A 16,551-nucleotide genomic window follows, 5' to 3' on the forward strand; every position below is an offset into this window, starting at 1 on the left:
ACTACGTACTGTTGTTTACCTCTTCTGACTGACCTCATCACTACTACGTACTGTTGTTTACCTCTTCTGACTGACATCATCACTACTACGCACTGTTGTTTACCTCTTCTGACTGACATCATCACTACTACGTACTGTTGTTTACCTCTTCTGACTGACCTCATCACTACTACGTACTGTTGTTTACCTCTTCTGACTGACATCATCACTACTACGTACTGTTGTTTACCTCTTCTGACTGACATCATCACTACTACGTACTGTTGTTTACCTCTTCTGACTGACCTCATCACTACTACGTACTGTTGTTTACCTCTTCTGACTGACATCATCACTACTACGTACTGTTGTTTACCTCTTCTGACTGACATCATCACTACTACGTACTGTTGTTTACCTCTTCTGACTGACATCATCACTACTACGTACTGTTGTTTACCTCTTCTGACTGACATCATCACTACTACGTACTGTTGTTTACCTCTTCTGACTGACATCATCACTACTACGTACTGTTGTTTACCTCTTCTTACTGACATCATCACTACTACGTACTGTTGTTTACCTCTTCTGACTGACATCATCACTACTACGTACTGTTGTTTACCTCTTCTGACTGACATCATCACTACTACGTACTGTTGTTTACCTCTTCTGACTGACATCATCACTACTACGTACTGTTGTTTACCTCTTCTGACTGACATCATCACTACTACGTACTGTTGTTTACCTCTTCTGACTGACCTCATCACTACTACGTACTGTTGTTTACCTCTTCTGACTGACATCATCACTACTACGTACTGTTGTTTACCTCTTCTGACTGACATCATCACTACTACGTACTGTTGTTTACCTCTTCTGACTGACATCATCACTACTACGTACTGTTGTTTACCTCTTCTGACTGACATCTTCACTACTACGTACTGTTGTTTACCTCTTCTGACTGACATCATCACTACTACGTACTGTTGTTTACCTCTTCTGACTGACATCATCACTACTACGTACTGTTGTTTACCTCTTCTGACTGACATCATCTCTACTACGTACCGTTGTTTACTTCAACTGTGTGTCAAACTTGTCAGAGACTTTGATGCTACTACTATGCTAGCTCAAAGGTACTCACCATGTGCCAGAGTAGATGATTGTATGTGATTCACAATGCATGATTCATAACTTGACCTTTTAAGAACCTTTGTCTTCGAGTTGAACACATATCACCTAATCACAAAACACGGACCACCCACATGTTGTACAGGATAGCTTCAAGTACTACAATCACTCGGATGTTCATTGATTGACTGATTGACAAATTAATTGATGGATGGATTGACTGATCAATCAATTAACTGGCTCTATCACAATCAGTCCTGTGTTCACTGATTGCCTAACTGATCGACGGACTGATTGTTTAATTGATTTGTCTGAGGATTGATTAACTATCCTCCTCTTACCGTTCATGTTGTCCGACATGGATCCAGACACGCTGACAGGTGAGTTGGTGGCTCTGGACTGAGGTGCTGAAGACACAGGGTCGTCTACGATGACTAGCATGTCACTGCTGCTCTCGTCCTGGTCTGGGTCTGGGTCCTGGTCTGGGTCGTGGTCTGGAGGCAGGGAGCTGGGCTGGAGCTCACTACTCAGAGAGATCTGACCAGGGAGAGAGAGGAGAGACGCACACACCTGGGGGTTAGGGTGGAGGAGGAGGAGGAGGAGGAGGAAGAGAGGGGCACAGGGCCTCAAGGGAGGCAGAGAAGGAGGAAGAAGAGAAGAAGAAAGGGGCCGGGAGAGGAGAGGGGCCGGGAGGGTAGAGGGGCCGGGAGGGGAGAGGGGCCGGGAAGGTAGAGGGGCCGGAAGGGGAGAGGAGAAGGGAGAGGGGAGGGGCCGGGAGGGGAGAGGGGCAGGGAGGGGAGAGGGGCCGGGAGAGGAGGCAGGAATGCCAAGAAGGGGGCACAAAGGAGGTGGAGAGAGAGGAGGAGGAGAAGGGATAAAAGTAGGAGGAGAAAGGGAATAGCAGAGTCCACAACGGAGACAAGATATAGAGGGAAGACCAGTCCAGAGAAGGAGGAATAGAAGCAGTAAGTTCAGAGTTTACAGATGCAGCAGGTCTAACCTCCCTCCCACTCACTCCTCCATCTCTCACCTCGCTGAAGGGGCTGGGCATGGCAGAGTCGTCCATGTCTACACTGATGAATGAATCATCTCCATCGGCTGAGAGGTTAGAGTTGTCTGCAGACGGGATGTAAGGGATGACCAGGTTCACTTCTTTCCTCCTCTTAGGATCCTCGTCATCCTTCTTTCTCTGTATGGAGAGAGAGAGGGGGGGAGAGGGACAGGGGGAGAGAGAGAGAGAGAGAGAGAGAGAGAGGGGGGGGGGTGAGAGGGAGGGGGAGAGAGAGGGAGGGGGAGAGGGAGAGAGAGGGGGAGAGGGAGGGGGAGAGAGAGAGGGAGGGAGAGAGAGAGGGGGAGAGGGAGGGAGGGGGAGAGAGAGGGAGGGGGAGAGAGAGGGAGAGAGAGAGGGAGGGGGAGAGAGAGGGAGGGGGAGAGGGAGGGAGGGGGAGAGAGGGAGGGAGGGGGAGAGAGAGAGGGAGGGGGAGAGAGAGAGAGGGGGAGAGAGAGAGGGAGAGAGGGAGAGAGAGAGAGAGAGGGAGAGAGAGAGAGGGGGAGAGAGGGAGAGAGAGAGAGGTGGAGAGAGGGAGAGAGAGAGAGGTGGAGAGAGGGAGAGAGAGGTGGAGAGAGGGAGAGAGAGAGAGGGGGAGAGAGGGAGAGAGAGAGAGAGAGAGAGGGGGGGGAGAGAGGGAGAGGGAGAGAGAGAGAGAGAGAGGGGGAGAGAAGGAGAGAGAGGGGGGGGAGAGAGGGAGAGGGAGAGAGAGAGAGAGAGAGGGGGAGAGAGAGAGAGAGAGAGGGGGGGGAGAGAGGGAGGTGGTTATAGGAAAGGTGTGGAACTCCTCTCGGATCTGAATGGACTTGGGTCACAGCATCAGTGAGAGTCTACTACTTCAGAGTCACAGCATCAGTGATAATTACAGTGGGGGATACACGACTGTATGCCTTGACCAGAATGGACAACAAGTTGTGTTGATTGGGGAAGGCAATAGTGGGGAGGGTCAAACTTCCATATCCAATGCATTGATTTTTGAGCTGGAAGTGGGAGGTAGGGTTTCTGTGCATCTCCCTGAAGGTACAGGGATCTTTGACAATGGGGATAACCACAGCATCTTCAGTGGCTTCCTGCTCTTCCCTCTGTAAGGGGGGGCACCGTGCTGTAATGCTCTTTGATGTGAGTAGTTCTGGGATTAAAGCCCCAATGTTCTTCTCTAACTAATAAATAAGCATTATATATATTTTTTTCTCTTTGAGGTGTTGTCGGGAACAATAATATGTCCCTGATATGTCATATACAGTGCATTCGGAAAGTATTCAGACCCCTTGACTTTTTCCACATTTTGTTATGTTACAGGCTTATTCTAAAATGGATAAAATAAATAAAAATCCCCATTATGACAAAGCAAAAACAGATTTTGTTGTGTGTGCTAATTTATTACAAATAAAAAAACAGAAATACTTTATTTACATAAGTATTCAGACCCTTTGCTATGAGACTTGAAGTTGAGCTCAGGTGTATCCTGTTTCCATTGATCATCCTTGAGATGTTTCTGCAACTTGATTGGAGTCCACCTTTGGTCAATTCAATTGATTGGACATGATTTGGAAAGGCACACACCTGTCTATATAAGGTCCCATAGTTGACAGTGCATGTCAGAGCAAAAATCAAACAATGAGGTCGAAGGAATTGTCCGTAGAGCTCCGAGACAGGATTGTGTCGAGGCACAGATCTGGGGAAGGGTACCAACATTTTTTTGCATCATTCTTAAATTGAAGAAGTTTGGGACCACCAAGACTCTTCCTAGAGCTGGCCGCCTGGCCAAACTGAGCAATCGGGGGATAAAGGCCTTGGTCAGGGAGGTGACCAAGAACCCAATGGTCACTCTGACAGAGCTCTAGAGTTCCTCTGTGGAGATGGGAGAACCTTCCAGAAGGACAACCATCTCTGCAGCACTCCACCAATCAGGCCTTTATGGTAGAGTGGCCAGACGGAAGCCACTCCTCAGTAAAAGGCACATGACAGCCCGTTGGAGTTTGCCAAAAGGCACTTAAAGGACTCTCAGACCATGAGAAACAAGATTCTCTGGTCTGATGAAACCAAGATTGAACTCTTTGGCCTGAATGCCAAGCGTCACATCTAGAGGAAACCTGGCACCATCCCTACGGTGAAGCATGGTGGTGGCAGCATCATGCTGTGGAGATGTTTTTCAGCGGCAGGGACTGGGAGACTAGGCAGGATCGAGGGAAAGATGAACAGAGCAAAGAGCACTCAGGACCTCAGACTGGGGCGAAGGTTCACCTTCCAACAGGTCAACGACCCTAAGCACACAGCCAAGACAACGCAGGAGTGGCTTCGGGACAAGTCTCTGAATGTCCTTGAGTGGCCCAGCCAGAGCCCGGACTTAAACACGATCGAACATCTCTGGAGAGAACTGAAAATAACTGTACAGCGACACTCCCCATCCAACCTGACAGAGCTTGAGAGGACCTGCAGAGAAGAATGGGAGAAACTCCCCAAATACAGGTGTGCCAAGCTTGTAGCGCCATACCCAAGAAGACTCGAGGCTGTAATCGCTGACAAAGGTATTCAACAAAATACTGAGTAAAGGGTCTGAATACTTATGTAAATGTGATAGTTCAGTTGTTTATTTTTAATACATTTGCAAAACTTTCTAAAAACCAGTTTTTGCTTTGTCATTATGAGGTATTGTGTGTAGATTGATGAGAAATAACAATTTAATCAATTTTAGAATAAGGCTGTAACCTAACAAAATGTGGAAAAAGTAAATAAGTCTGAATACTTTCTGAATGCACTGTATGTGTATTCTTTAAAAAGCAAGCATTAAAAAGGCGTGACATAAGGGTGACATTAGGGTGACATAAGGGTGACACTAGGATGACATAAGGGTGACATTAAAGTGACAGGGTGACATTAGGGTGACATTAAAGTGACATTAAAGTGACAGGGTGACATTAGGGTGACATAAGGGTGACATTAGGGTGACAAATTGACATTAGGGTGACATTAGGGTGACAAATTGACATTAGGGTGACATTAGGGTGACAAATTGACATTAGGGTGACATTAAAGTGACATTAGGGTGACATTAGTACCTTGTCAGCGTATTTCTCTCTCTTCCTCTTGCGGTCCTTCACCTTGCTGCACTCCTCCTGTTGTCTCTTCTCCTCCTGACGAACACGCACTGCAGGACACAATACAGAGGTATCAGTAACAGGCTCTCACACGAACACAGCAACCAATCACATTGCTGAAAAGTCCCCTCACGTCTCTTCTCCAGCTCCTCGTCATCCAACAGCAGACTGACCACCTCTTTAGGCTTCAGGGTGTCTGGTTTAAAGTTACCCCCGGAGATCACCATCCTCTGGATCTGATGGGGGGAGAGAGAGGGACACAGGGTTACAAAGGGTTAACTAGGACCAAGGCCTTTGGGTTCTCTCTCTAAAAAGGATAGAAAGCTGTGAGAAAATAGAAACTGTTCGGAGCATCGTATTAAATCCTGTTGGATGTCAGTACCGTTCAGAGCATCGTATTAAATCCTGTTGGATGTCAGTACCGTTCAGAGCATCGTATTAAATCCTGTAGGATGTCAGTACCGTTCAGAGCATCGTATTAAATCCTGTAGGATGTCAGTACCGTTCAAAGCATCGTATTAAATCCTGTAGGATGTCAGTACTGTTCAAAGCATCGTATTAAATCCTGTAGGATGTCAGTACTGTTCAGAGCATCGTATTAAATCCTGTAGGATGTCAGTACCGTTCAGAGCATCGTATTAAATCCTGTAGGATGTCAGTACCGTTCAGAGCATCGTATTAAATCCTGTAGGATGTCAGTACCGTTCAGAGCATCGTATTAAATCCTGTAGGATGTCAGTACCGTTCAGAGCATCATATTAAATCCTGTTGGATGTCAGTACCGTTCAGAGCATCATATTAAATCCTGTTGGATGTCAGTACCGTTCAGAGCATCGTATTAAATCCTGTAGGATGTCAGTACCGTTCAGAGCATCGTATTAAATCCTGTAGGATGTCAGTACTGTTCAAAGCATCGTATTAAATCCTGTAGGATGTCAGTACCGTTCAGAGCATCGCATTAAATCCTGTTGGATGTCAGTACTGTTCAAAGCATCGTATTAAATCCTGTAGGATGTCAGTACTGTGAGCTCCATCTTCTTCTTGACCCAAAGTAGTGTGTGTATGTCTGTATGTGTGAGTGTCTCACCTCACTCTTCTCCTTGGCCCTCTGCAGTATCCTCTCCTCTATAGTGAGCTGACAGATGAGACGGTACACAGTGACCTGCTTGGTCTGACCCAGGCGGTGAGCTCTGTCCATCGCCTGCTGGTCCACTGTGGGGTTCCAGTCACTGTCATAGAAGATCACCTAGAGCGAGAGAGGGAGAGGGGGAGAGGGAGAGAGGGAGGGGGAGAGGGGGAGAGGGGGAGAGAGAGAGGGGGAGAGAGAGCGAGAGAGAGAGAGGGGGAGAGAGAGAGGGGGAGAGAGAGAGAGGGGGGAGAGAGAGAGGGGGAGAGAGAGAGGGAGGGGGAGAGAGAGAGGGGGAGAGAGAGAGAGAGAAGGAGAGAGAGAGAGGGGGAGAGAGAGGGAGAGAGCGTGAGAGAGAGAGGGAGGGGGAGAGCGAGAGAGAGAGAGCGTGAGAGAGAGAGCGGGAGAGCGAAAGAGGGAGGGAGGGGGGAGGGAGTGGAAGAGAGGCAAATTACTCACAGCCCCCTAGAAAATCAGCTGGGGAAAACAGTTATACAGCCATACAGGCCTCTGTTTGGAGAAATATGTATAGCAGCTTATTTAAACATACATACACTGCATTTGGAAAGTATTCAGACCACATTTTCAACATTTTGTTACGTTACAGCCTTATTGTAAAATTGATTAAATAAATAAAAATCTTCATCAATCTACACACAATACCCCATAATGACAAAGTGAAAACAGGTTTTTAGACATCTTTGCAAATGTATTTAACATAAAAAACGAATACCTTATTTACATAAGTATTCAGACCCTTTGCTATGAGATTCAAAATTGAGCTCAGGAGAATCCTGTTTCCATTGAACATCCTTGAGATGTTTCTGCAACTTGATTGGAGTCCACCTGTGGTAAATTCAATTGATTGGACATGATTTGGAAAGGCACACACCTGTCTACATAAGGTCACACAGTTGACAGTGCATGTCAGAGCAAAAACCAAGCCATGAGGTCGAAGGAATTGTCCGTAGAGCTCCGAGACAGGATTGTGTCGAGGTACAGATCTGGGGAAGGGTACCAACATTTTTTTTCAGCATTGAAGGTTCCCTAGAACACAGTGGCCTCAATCATTCTTTAAATGGAAGAAGTTTGGAACCACCAAGCCTCTTCCTAGAGCTGGCCGCCCGGCCAAACTGAGCAATCGGGGGAGAAGGGCCTTGGTCAGGGAGGTGACCAAGAACCCGATGGTCACTCTGACAGAGCTCCAGAGTTCCTCTGTGGAGATGGGAGAACCTTCCAGAAGGACAACCATCTCTGCAGCACTCCACCAATTAGGCCTTTATGGTAAAGTGGCCAGACAGAAGCCTCTCCTCAGTAAAAGGCACAGGTCAACCCGCTTGGAGTTTGCCAAAAGGCACCTAAAGGACTCTCAGACCATGAGAAACAAGATTATCTGGTCTGATGAAACCAAGATTGCACTCTTTGGCCTGAATCTGGAGGAAACCTGGCACCATCTCTATGGTGAAGCATGGTGGTGGCAGCATCATGCTGTGGGGATGTTTTTCAGCGGCAGGGACTGGGAGACTGGTCAGGATTGAGGGAAAGATGAACAGAGCAAAATACAGAGAGATCGTTGATGAAAACCTGCTCCAGAGCACTCAGGACCTCAGACTGGGGCGAAGGTTCACCTTCCAACAGGACAACGACCCTAAGCACACAGCCAAGACAACGCAGGAGTGGCTTCGGGACAAGTTTCTGAATGTCCTTGAGTGGCCCAGCCAGAGCCCGGACTTAAACCCGATCTAACAACTCTGGAGAGAACTGAAAATAACTGTACAGCGACGCTCCCCATCCAACCTGACAGAGCTTGAGAGGATCTGCAGAGAAGAACGGGAGAAACTCCCCAAATACAGGTGTGTCAAGCTTGTAGCGTCATACCCAAGAAGACTCGAGGCTGTAATCGCTGCCAAAGGTGCTTCAACAAAGTACTGAGTAAAGGTCTGAATACTTATGGAAATATGATATCCGTTTTTTTATTTTTAATACATTTGTAAACATTTCTAAAAACCAGTTTTTGCTTTGTCATTATGAGGTATTGTGTGTAGATGGATGAGGGGGGAAAAAAACAATTTAATAAATGTTGGAATAAGGCTGTAAGGTAACAAAATATGGAAAAAGCAAGGGTATCTGAATACTTTCCGAAGGCGCTGTATTTAAATGGCTCCACTTTAAGTGGATGAGAGAGAAGCAGACAGAGTGACTCACAGTGTCAGCAGCAGTCAGGTTGATGCCCAGACCTCCAGCCCTCGTACTCAGGAGGAACACAAAGATATCAGTCCTGAGAGAGGGAGGAAAGAGGAAGAACATTACTTTTAAAAAATAACCTTATTTGACCAGGTAAGTTGACTGAGAACACATTCTCATTTACAGCAACGACCTGGGGAATAGTTACAGGGGAGAGGAGGGGGGATGAATGAGCCAATTGGAAGCTGGGGATGATTACGTGGCCATGATGGTATGAGGGTCAGATTGGGAATTTAGCCAGGACACCGGGGTTAACGCTCCTACTCTTACGATAAGTGCCAAGGGATCTTTAGTGACCAGAGTCAGTACACCCGTTTAACGCCCAACAAGAAACACGGCACCCTACACAGGGCAATGTCCTGCCCTGGGGCATTGGGATATTGTTTTTTGACCGGCCCTCCAACACCACTTCCAGCAGCATCTGGTCTCCCATCCAGGGACCGACCAGGACCAACCCTGCCTAGCTTCAGAGCCAAGCCAGCATGATGCAGGGTGGTATGCTCGTCAGCAGATCTTATAGCCAGAGAGACGTTTTCAATGTAGCACACGTTCAACACAACCAGAAGCAGAGCGCCAAAAGGCCCACAGAGAACAGAACTAATGCAAACCAGAACACACAGAAACAGGCAGGATACAGACAAACAGGAGTGAGACCAAACCGTCCACAGCCAATAGTCTACACCACTGAGGATTTACACTAAGAAGAGACAACACACAGTCTACTCACCGGCTCTGGAAGTCAGCCACCATGTCTCTGCGTTCTGAGATCTTGGAGGAGCCATCCAGACGCATGTAGGTGTGTTTACGATACACCATGTACTCCTGGGGGAGAGAGAGAGAGAGAGAGAGAGAGAGAGAGAGAGAGAGAGAGAGAGAGAGAGAGAGAGAGAGAGAGAGAGAGAGAGAGAGAGAAGGAGATAAAGGGTTTTAAGATACTAGCTTATTCCTGGCTATTGTTGAGTCACAGGAGAACTCAGAAAGCTTGAAGTGGGCCACAACACAGAATATCTAGGAACAACTGGAATGGAGAGAGACGATGATAGGGCAGTTAAGTCCTTTTGGGTCACAGCTAGAGTCTGGGACCTGGCAAGAGATGTCTTGGTTTCTCTTTCACTCAATGGGTCATGAGAGAACTCGGAAAGCTGCATGTGGTTCACAGTGCAACACTTGGGGACCACAGGTTTGGAAGTACACAACCAATGTTTTATTTCTCAACCTCCTCCGCTCCATGGGATGTTGCTGATCTGTCCCTCAGTCAGCGAGCTGACAGCAAATGACTTGGTTTCCAACAGCTGGTTTTTATTCTAACGGTCCTCTAAGGAGGAAGACCCCCTGCAGGGTCAACTAACAGCTAAAGGGTTATTCTAATTATCCTCTAAGGAGGAAGACCCCCTGCAGGGTCAACTAACAGCTAAAGGGTTATTCTAATTATCCTCTAAGGAGGAAGACCCCTGCAGGGTCAACTAACAGCTAAAGGGCTTTACCCAGTCTACGCAACGGATCCAACAGAGGTTTGTTTGCGTAGCTCTCTACGTAGTTCTAAATACTTTTGTGTGGCTGAAGTTTTGAGATCCGTAGCTCTGTTTGCGTCGACTGTGAAATCACTGTGGCCTTAAGTGCCTTTGGGCCCCAGCTTGAGACAGCCTGGTCCTGACCAGAGGTTTTCTCCACTCCCTCGATGACACAAGAGAACTCAGACAGCTTGAAGTAGGCCACAACACAGAACATCAAACCACAGACTACAGGTTTGGAGTCCACTCATCCACGCCACAGGATATTAATCTATATAACTGTTTCTCAATCTCAGGTCCATGGGACGTTGCTAATGCCTGACCTGGTCAGACAGTCCTTCAGTCATTTAGTTATGTTGTTGCTGAACGCTCCCTCAGTGTGTGAGGGGACACCAAAATAATATGATTCCAAGTGTTAGCTTTCCTTTTAAATGGTCCGCAGTCTCCGCACAGGGCATAACCCCAGCATAGCAAGCCTGTCCCCGGTGCTAACATTGGTTAAGAAACACACCTCTATTCCATTATATCTCGACCTCTGGCCCTTGCAACAGCACTGGCCCACCTTGGGATGCTCTGACAGTTCATGAGTGGACACTGATTTAGTCTCATGTCAAATGCTAGTTTTACTACGTTTTACTATAAGTGGTGGGAAAAACCTCAACATATTGGTCACCAAAAAGTATTTACTGACCTCTTTGTTCCTCTATGTAGCTCAGGGGCCAGTGTGAGTACAATGGGGGTTACCCAGGGATCTGTTTTAGGGCATTGCCCTTAACTCTTTAGCTTATGAAGTCTAGTCTATAAATAGTCTGGTGGTAAGGTAATGTGTTGATCTCCATCTCCTAGTGCTGAGCGATTAACTGAAATGTCGGTTATTTTTAAACAACTAATTAACTGACGTCGGTTCAATTATTTGAATTCCATTTCGTTCGTTTTTTTTCCTTCTTCTGTGATCTCAATGTGCAGTTTCTCTAGAGATAAATCAGATCAAGGCCGAACTGTACGATGTAGTAGGGAGTTGTAGTTTCCAACAGGCCAATACTCTACATAGTTTAGCACAGAAAACATGGGAATTAACTACAATGACCATAATCCATTGCGCACCTACTTGTCCGGTCTGTGTGTTTCTTTTACGCCTGCTATGTTAGGTTAGTGTGGGGGAAGACACAGAGAAAGAGAGAAGATCGAGAGTGATAGAAAGCAGTTGCTTCGCGAGGTACAGTGCCTTCAGAAAGCGTTCACGCCTTGACTTTTTCCACATTTTGTTGTGTTACAACCTGAATTTAAAATGGATTAGATTGAGATTTTGTGTCACTGGCCTACACACAATACCCCATAATGTCAAAGTGGAATTATGTTTTTAGAAATTATTACAAATTAATTAAAAATGAAAAGTATTCAAACCCTTTGTTATGGCAAGCCTAAAATTCAGGAGTAAAAATGTGCTTAACAAGTCACAAGCTGCATGCACTCACTGTGTGCACCACGGAACGGACTACCTCAACACGGAACGGACTGCCTCACTACGGAACGGACTACCTCACCACGGAACGGACTACCTCAACACGGAACGGACTGCCTCACTACGGAACGGACTACCTCACTACAGAACACACTACCTCACCACGGAACGGACTACCTCAACACGGAACGGACTACCTCACTACGGAACGGACTACCTCACTACAGAACACACTACCTCACCACGGAACGGACTACCTCAACACGGAACGGACTACCTCACTACGGAACGGACTACCTCACTACGGAACGGACTACCTCACTACGGAACGGACTACCTCACTACGGAACGGACTACTTCACTACAGAACGGACTACCTCACTACGGAACGGACTACCTCACTAAGGAACGGACTTCCTCACTACAGAACGGACTACTTCACTACGGAACGGACTACCTCACTACAGAACGGACTACTTCACTACAGAACGGACTACATCACTACGGAACGGACTACCTCACTACGGAACGGACTACTTCACTACGGAACGGACTACCTCACTACGGAACGGACTACTTCACTACGGAACGGACTACCTCACTACAGAACGGACTAATTCACTACAGAACGGACTACATCACTACGGAACGGACTACCTCACTATGGAACAAGACCAACTATGAGAGAATGGAGGAAGAATTACAATGACTTCACGCCACGGAAGTTCTGCCTTACAGAATAAAAGTGGTAATTGTGTCCACGTTTGTGTGTGTGTGTGTGTGTGTGTGTGTGTGTTTGTGTGTGTGTGGGGCAACAATAGCGATAGAGCTATAAAGAATGAGGACCAGGAGTGACTGAATGCTATTGTTGTACAGAGGGCAGAATGCTGTAATGCTGGAAGCACCCTGGCAGTTCCCACGCTTTCAGCTCAACAAGAGACCTTTCCACACGCCACAAATAAACTACTTCTCTTTCTCGCTTGATCCCTCTTTCTTTTTCTCCAAGTGCTTTTGTTTTCTCCATGCATCTATTTTTCCTCACCCCATTGCCCACACATCCTTTCCAAGAGAGAGTCTCTCTATAACGAGGTAGTCCCTCTATAACGAGGTAGTCCCTCTATAACGAGGTAGTCCCTCTACAACGACGTAGTCCCTCTACAACGAGGTAGTCCCTCTATAACGAGGTAGTCCCTCTATAACGAGGTAGTCTCTCTATAACGAGGTAGTCCCTCTATAACAACGTAGTCCCTCTATAACGACGTAGTCCCTCTATAACGACGTAGTCCCTCTATAACGACGTAGTCCCTCTATAACGACGTAGTCCCTCTATAACGACGTAGTCCCTCTATAACGAGGTAGTCCCTCTATAACGAGGTAGTCCCTCTATAACGACGTAGTCCCTCTATAACGAGGTAGTCTCTCTATAACGAGGTAGTCTCTCTATAACGAGGTAGTCCCTCTATAACGACGTAGTCCCTCTATAACGAGGTAGTCCCTCTATAACGAGGTACAGGATGATCAGGGCAACCAGCTGTACCTGTGCTCCCCCTAGTGGTGAGACAGATCTACAACACATACCCTACATTACCAAAAGTATGTGGACACCTGCTCATCCAACATCTCATTCCAAAACCACGGGCATTAATATGGAGTTGGTCCCCCCTTTTACTGCTATAACGGCCTCTTCTGGGAAATCTTTCCACTAGATGTTGGAACGTTGCTGCGGGGACATTAGTGAGGTCGGACACTGATGTTGGGCGATTAGGCCTGGCTCGCAGTCGGCGTTCCAATTCATCCCAAAGGTGTTCGATGGGGTTGAGGTCAGGGCTCTGTGCAGGCCAGTCAAGTTCTTCCACACAGATCGACAAACCATTTCTGTATGGACCTCGCTTTGTGCACGGGGGCATTGTCATGCTGAAACAGGAATGGGCCTTCCCCAAAATGTTGCCACACAGTTGGAAGTGCAGAATCCTCTAGAATGTAATTGTATGCTGTAGCATTAAGATTTCCCTTCACTGGAACTAAGGGGCATAGCCCGAACCATGAAAAACAGCCCCAGACCATTACTCCTCCTTCACCAAACTTCACAGTTGGCACTATGCATTGGGGCAGGTAGCGTTCTCTTGGCATCCGCCAAACCCAGATTTGTCGGTCGGACTGCCAGATGGTGAAGCATGATTCATCACTCCAGAGAACCCGTTTCCACTGCTCCAGAGTCCAATGGCGGCGAGCTTTACACCACTCCAGCCGACGCTTGGCATTGAGCATGGTGATCTTAGGCTTGTGTGCGGCTGCTCGGCCATGGAAACCCATTTCATGAAGCTCCCAACGAACAGTTCTTGTGCTGACGTTGCTTCCAGAGGCAGTTTGGAACTCGTTAGTGAGTGTTGGAACCGAGGACAGACGATTTGTACGTGCTACGTGCTTCAGCACTCGGCGGTACTGTTCTGTGAGCTTGTGTGGCCTACCACTTCTCGGCTGAGCCGTTGTTGCTCCTAGACGTTTCCACGTCACAATAACAGCACTTACAGTCGACAGGGGCAGCTCTAGCAGGGCAGCAATTTGACGAACTGACATGTTGGAAAGTTGGCATCCTATGACGGTGCCACATTGAAAGTCACTGAGCTCTTCAGTAAGGCCATTCTACTGCCAATGTTTGTCTATGGAGATTGCATGGCGGTGTGCTCGATTTTATACACCTGTCAGCAACGGGTGTAGCTGAAATAGAATCCACTAATTTGAAGGGGTGTCCACATACTTTTGTATATATAGTCTATCTTAGTTTTTCAAATGTCAAGGCTCGTATTCATAAAGCGTCCCAGTCCAAGGAGTGCTGATCCAGGATCATCCTTTTCAGATGAATGGATGGGGGGGACCTGATCCTGGATCAGCAGTCCTACTCTGAGATGCTTTAGAATTACAGGCCAGATGCACTGTTTCTGTGGATGTCTCTCACACTCGCACTGACGACCATGATGTCTCCTTACAGTAGATGAGCGACCCTGGAGTCCACCGTACTATCCACTCTACATTCTACTGCACTCTACATTCTACTCTACATTCTACTGCACTCTACATTCTACTGCACTCTACATTCTACTGTACTCTACATTCTACTGCACTCTACATTCTACTGTACTCTACATTCTACTGTACTCTACATTCTACTCTACATTCTACTGCACTCTACATTCTACTGCACTCTACATTCTACTGCACTCTACATTCTACTGCACTCTACACTCTACTGCACTCTACAGCACTCTACATGCTACTACACTCTACATTCTACTGCACTCTACATTCTACTGCACTCTACATTCTACTGTACTCTACATCCTACTGCACTCTACAGCACTCTACATTCTACTGTACTCTACATTCTACTGCACTCTACATGCTACTGTACTCTACATCCTACTGCACTCTACATTCTACTCTACATTCTACTGCACTCTACATTCTACTGCACTCTACATTCTACTGCACTCTACACTCTACTGCACTCTACAGCACTCTACATGCTACTGCACTCTACATGCTACTGCACTCTACATGCTACTGCACTCTACATGCTACTGCACTCTACATCCTACTGCACTCTACAGCACTCTACATTCTACTGTACTCTACATGCTACTGTACTCTACATCCTACTGCACTCTACATTCTACTCTACATTCTACTGCACTCTACATTCTACTGCACTCTACATTCTACTGTACTCTACATCCTACTGCACTCTACATCCTACTGCACTCTACATTCTACTGCACTCTACATTCTACTGCACTCTACATCCTACTGCACTCTACATTCTACTGCACTCTACATTCTACTGTACTCTACATTCTACTGCACTCTACATGCTACTGCACTCTACATTCTACTGCACATTCTACTGCACTCTACAATTCTACTGTACATCCTACTGCACTCTACATTCTACTCTACATTCTACTGCACTCTACATTCTACTGCACTCTGCATTCTACTGCACATTCTACTGCACATTCTACTGCACTCTACAATTCTACTGTACATCCTACTGCACTCTACATTCTACTGTACTCTACATTCTACTGCACTCTACATTCTACTGCACATTCTACTGCACTCTACAATTCTACTGCACTCTACATTCTACTCTACATTCTACTGCACTCTACATTCTACTGCACTCTACATCCTACTGCACTCTACATCCTACTGCACTCTACATCCTACTGTACTCTACATTCTACTCTACATTCTACTGTACTCTACATTCTACTGCACTCTGCATTCTACTGCACTCTACATGCTACTGCACTCTACATTCTACTGTACATCCTACTGCACTCTACATTCTACTGTAGTCTACATTCTACTCTACATTCTACTGCACTTTACATTCTACTGCACTCTACTGCACTCTACATTCTACTGCACTCTACATGCTACTGCACTCTACATGCTACTGTACATTCTACTGCACTCTACATTCTACTGTACATCCTACTGCACTCTACATTCTACTGTACATCCTACTGCACTCTACATTCTACTGTACATCTACTGTAGTCTACATTCTACTCTACATTCTACTGCACTCTACATTCTACTGCACTCTACATGCTACTGTACATTCTACTGCACTCTACATTCTACTGTACATCCTACTGCACTCTACATTCTACTCTACATTCTACTGTACTCTACATTCTACTGCACTCTACATCCTACTGCACTCTACATTCTACTGTACTCTACATCCTACTGCACTCTACATTCTACTGCACTCTACATTCTACTGTACACTACATTCTACTGTAAATTCTACTGTACTGTACATTCTACTGCACTCTACATCCTACTGCACTCTACATTCTACTGCACTCTACATCCTACTGTACATTCTACTGTACTGTACATTCTACTGCACTCTACATCCTACTGCA

At 46.5% G+C, this 16,551-nt stretch overlaps 1 protein-coding gene across 1 annotated transcript in view; it reads right to left on the minus strand.

Annotated features, from left to right (window-relative positions):
* LOC311107036 (chromatin-remodeling ATPase INO80-like) overlaps window positions 1-16,551 on the minus strand; it is a 91,615-nt gene that overhangs the window by 9,265 nt on the left and 65,799 nt on the right. The window contains exons 28-34 of the mRNA XM_084149490.1: window positions 9,366-9,460; window positions 8,600-8,672; window positions 6,356-6,514; window positions 5,402-5,504; window positions 5,230-5,318; window positions 2,153-2,311; window positions 1,464-1,659 (exon numbers count right to left, since the gene is read on the minus strand). Of these exons, the coding sequence (XP_084005616.1) occupies window positions 1,464-1,659; window positions 2,153-2,311; window positions 5,230-5,318; window positions 5,402-5,504; window positions 6,356-6,514; window positions 8,600-8,672; window positions 9,366-9,460 (874 nt within the window). The remainder of the gene's footprint in view (window positions 1-1,463; window positions 1,660-2,152; window positions 2,312-5,229; window positions 5,319-5,401; window positions 5,505-6,355; window positions 6,515-8,599; window positions 8,673-9,365; window positions 9,461-16,551) is intronic.

This window comes from Coregonus lavaretus (assembly GCF_964263955.1).
Source record: "Coregonus lavaretus genome assembly, chromosome: 31".
NCBI lineage: Eukaryota > Metazoa > Chordata > Actinopteri > Salmoniformes > Salmonidae > Coregonus > Coregonus lavaretus.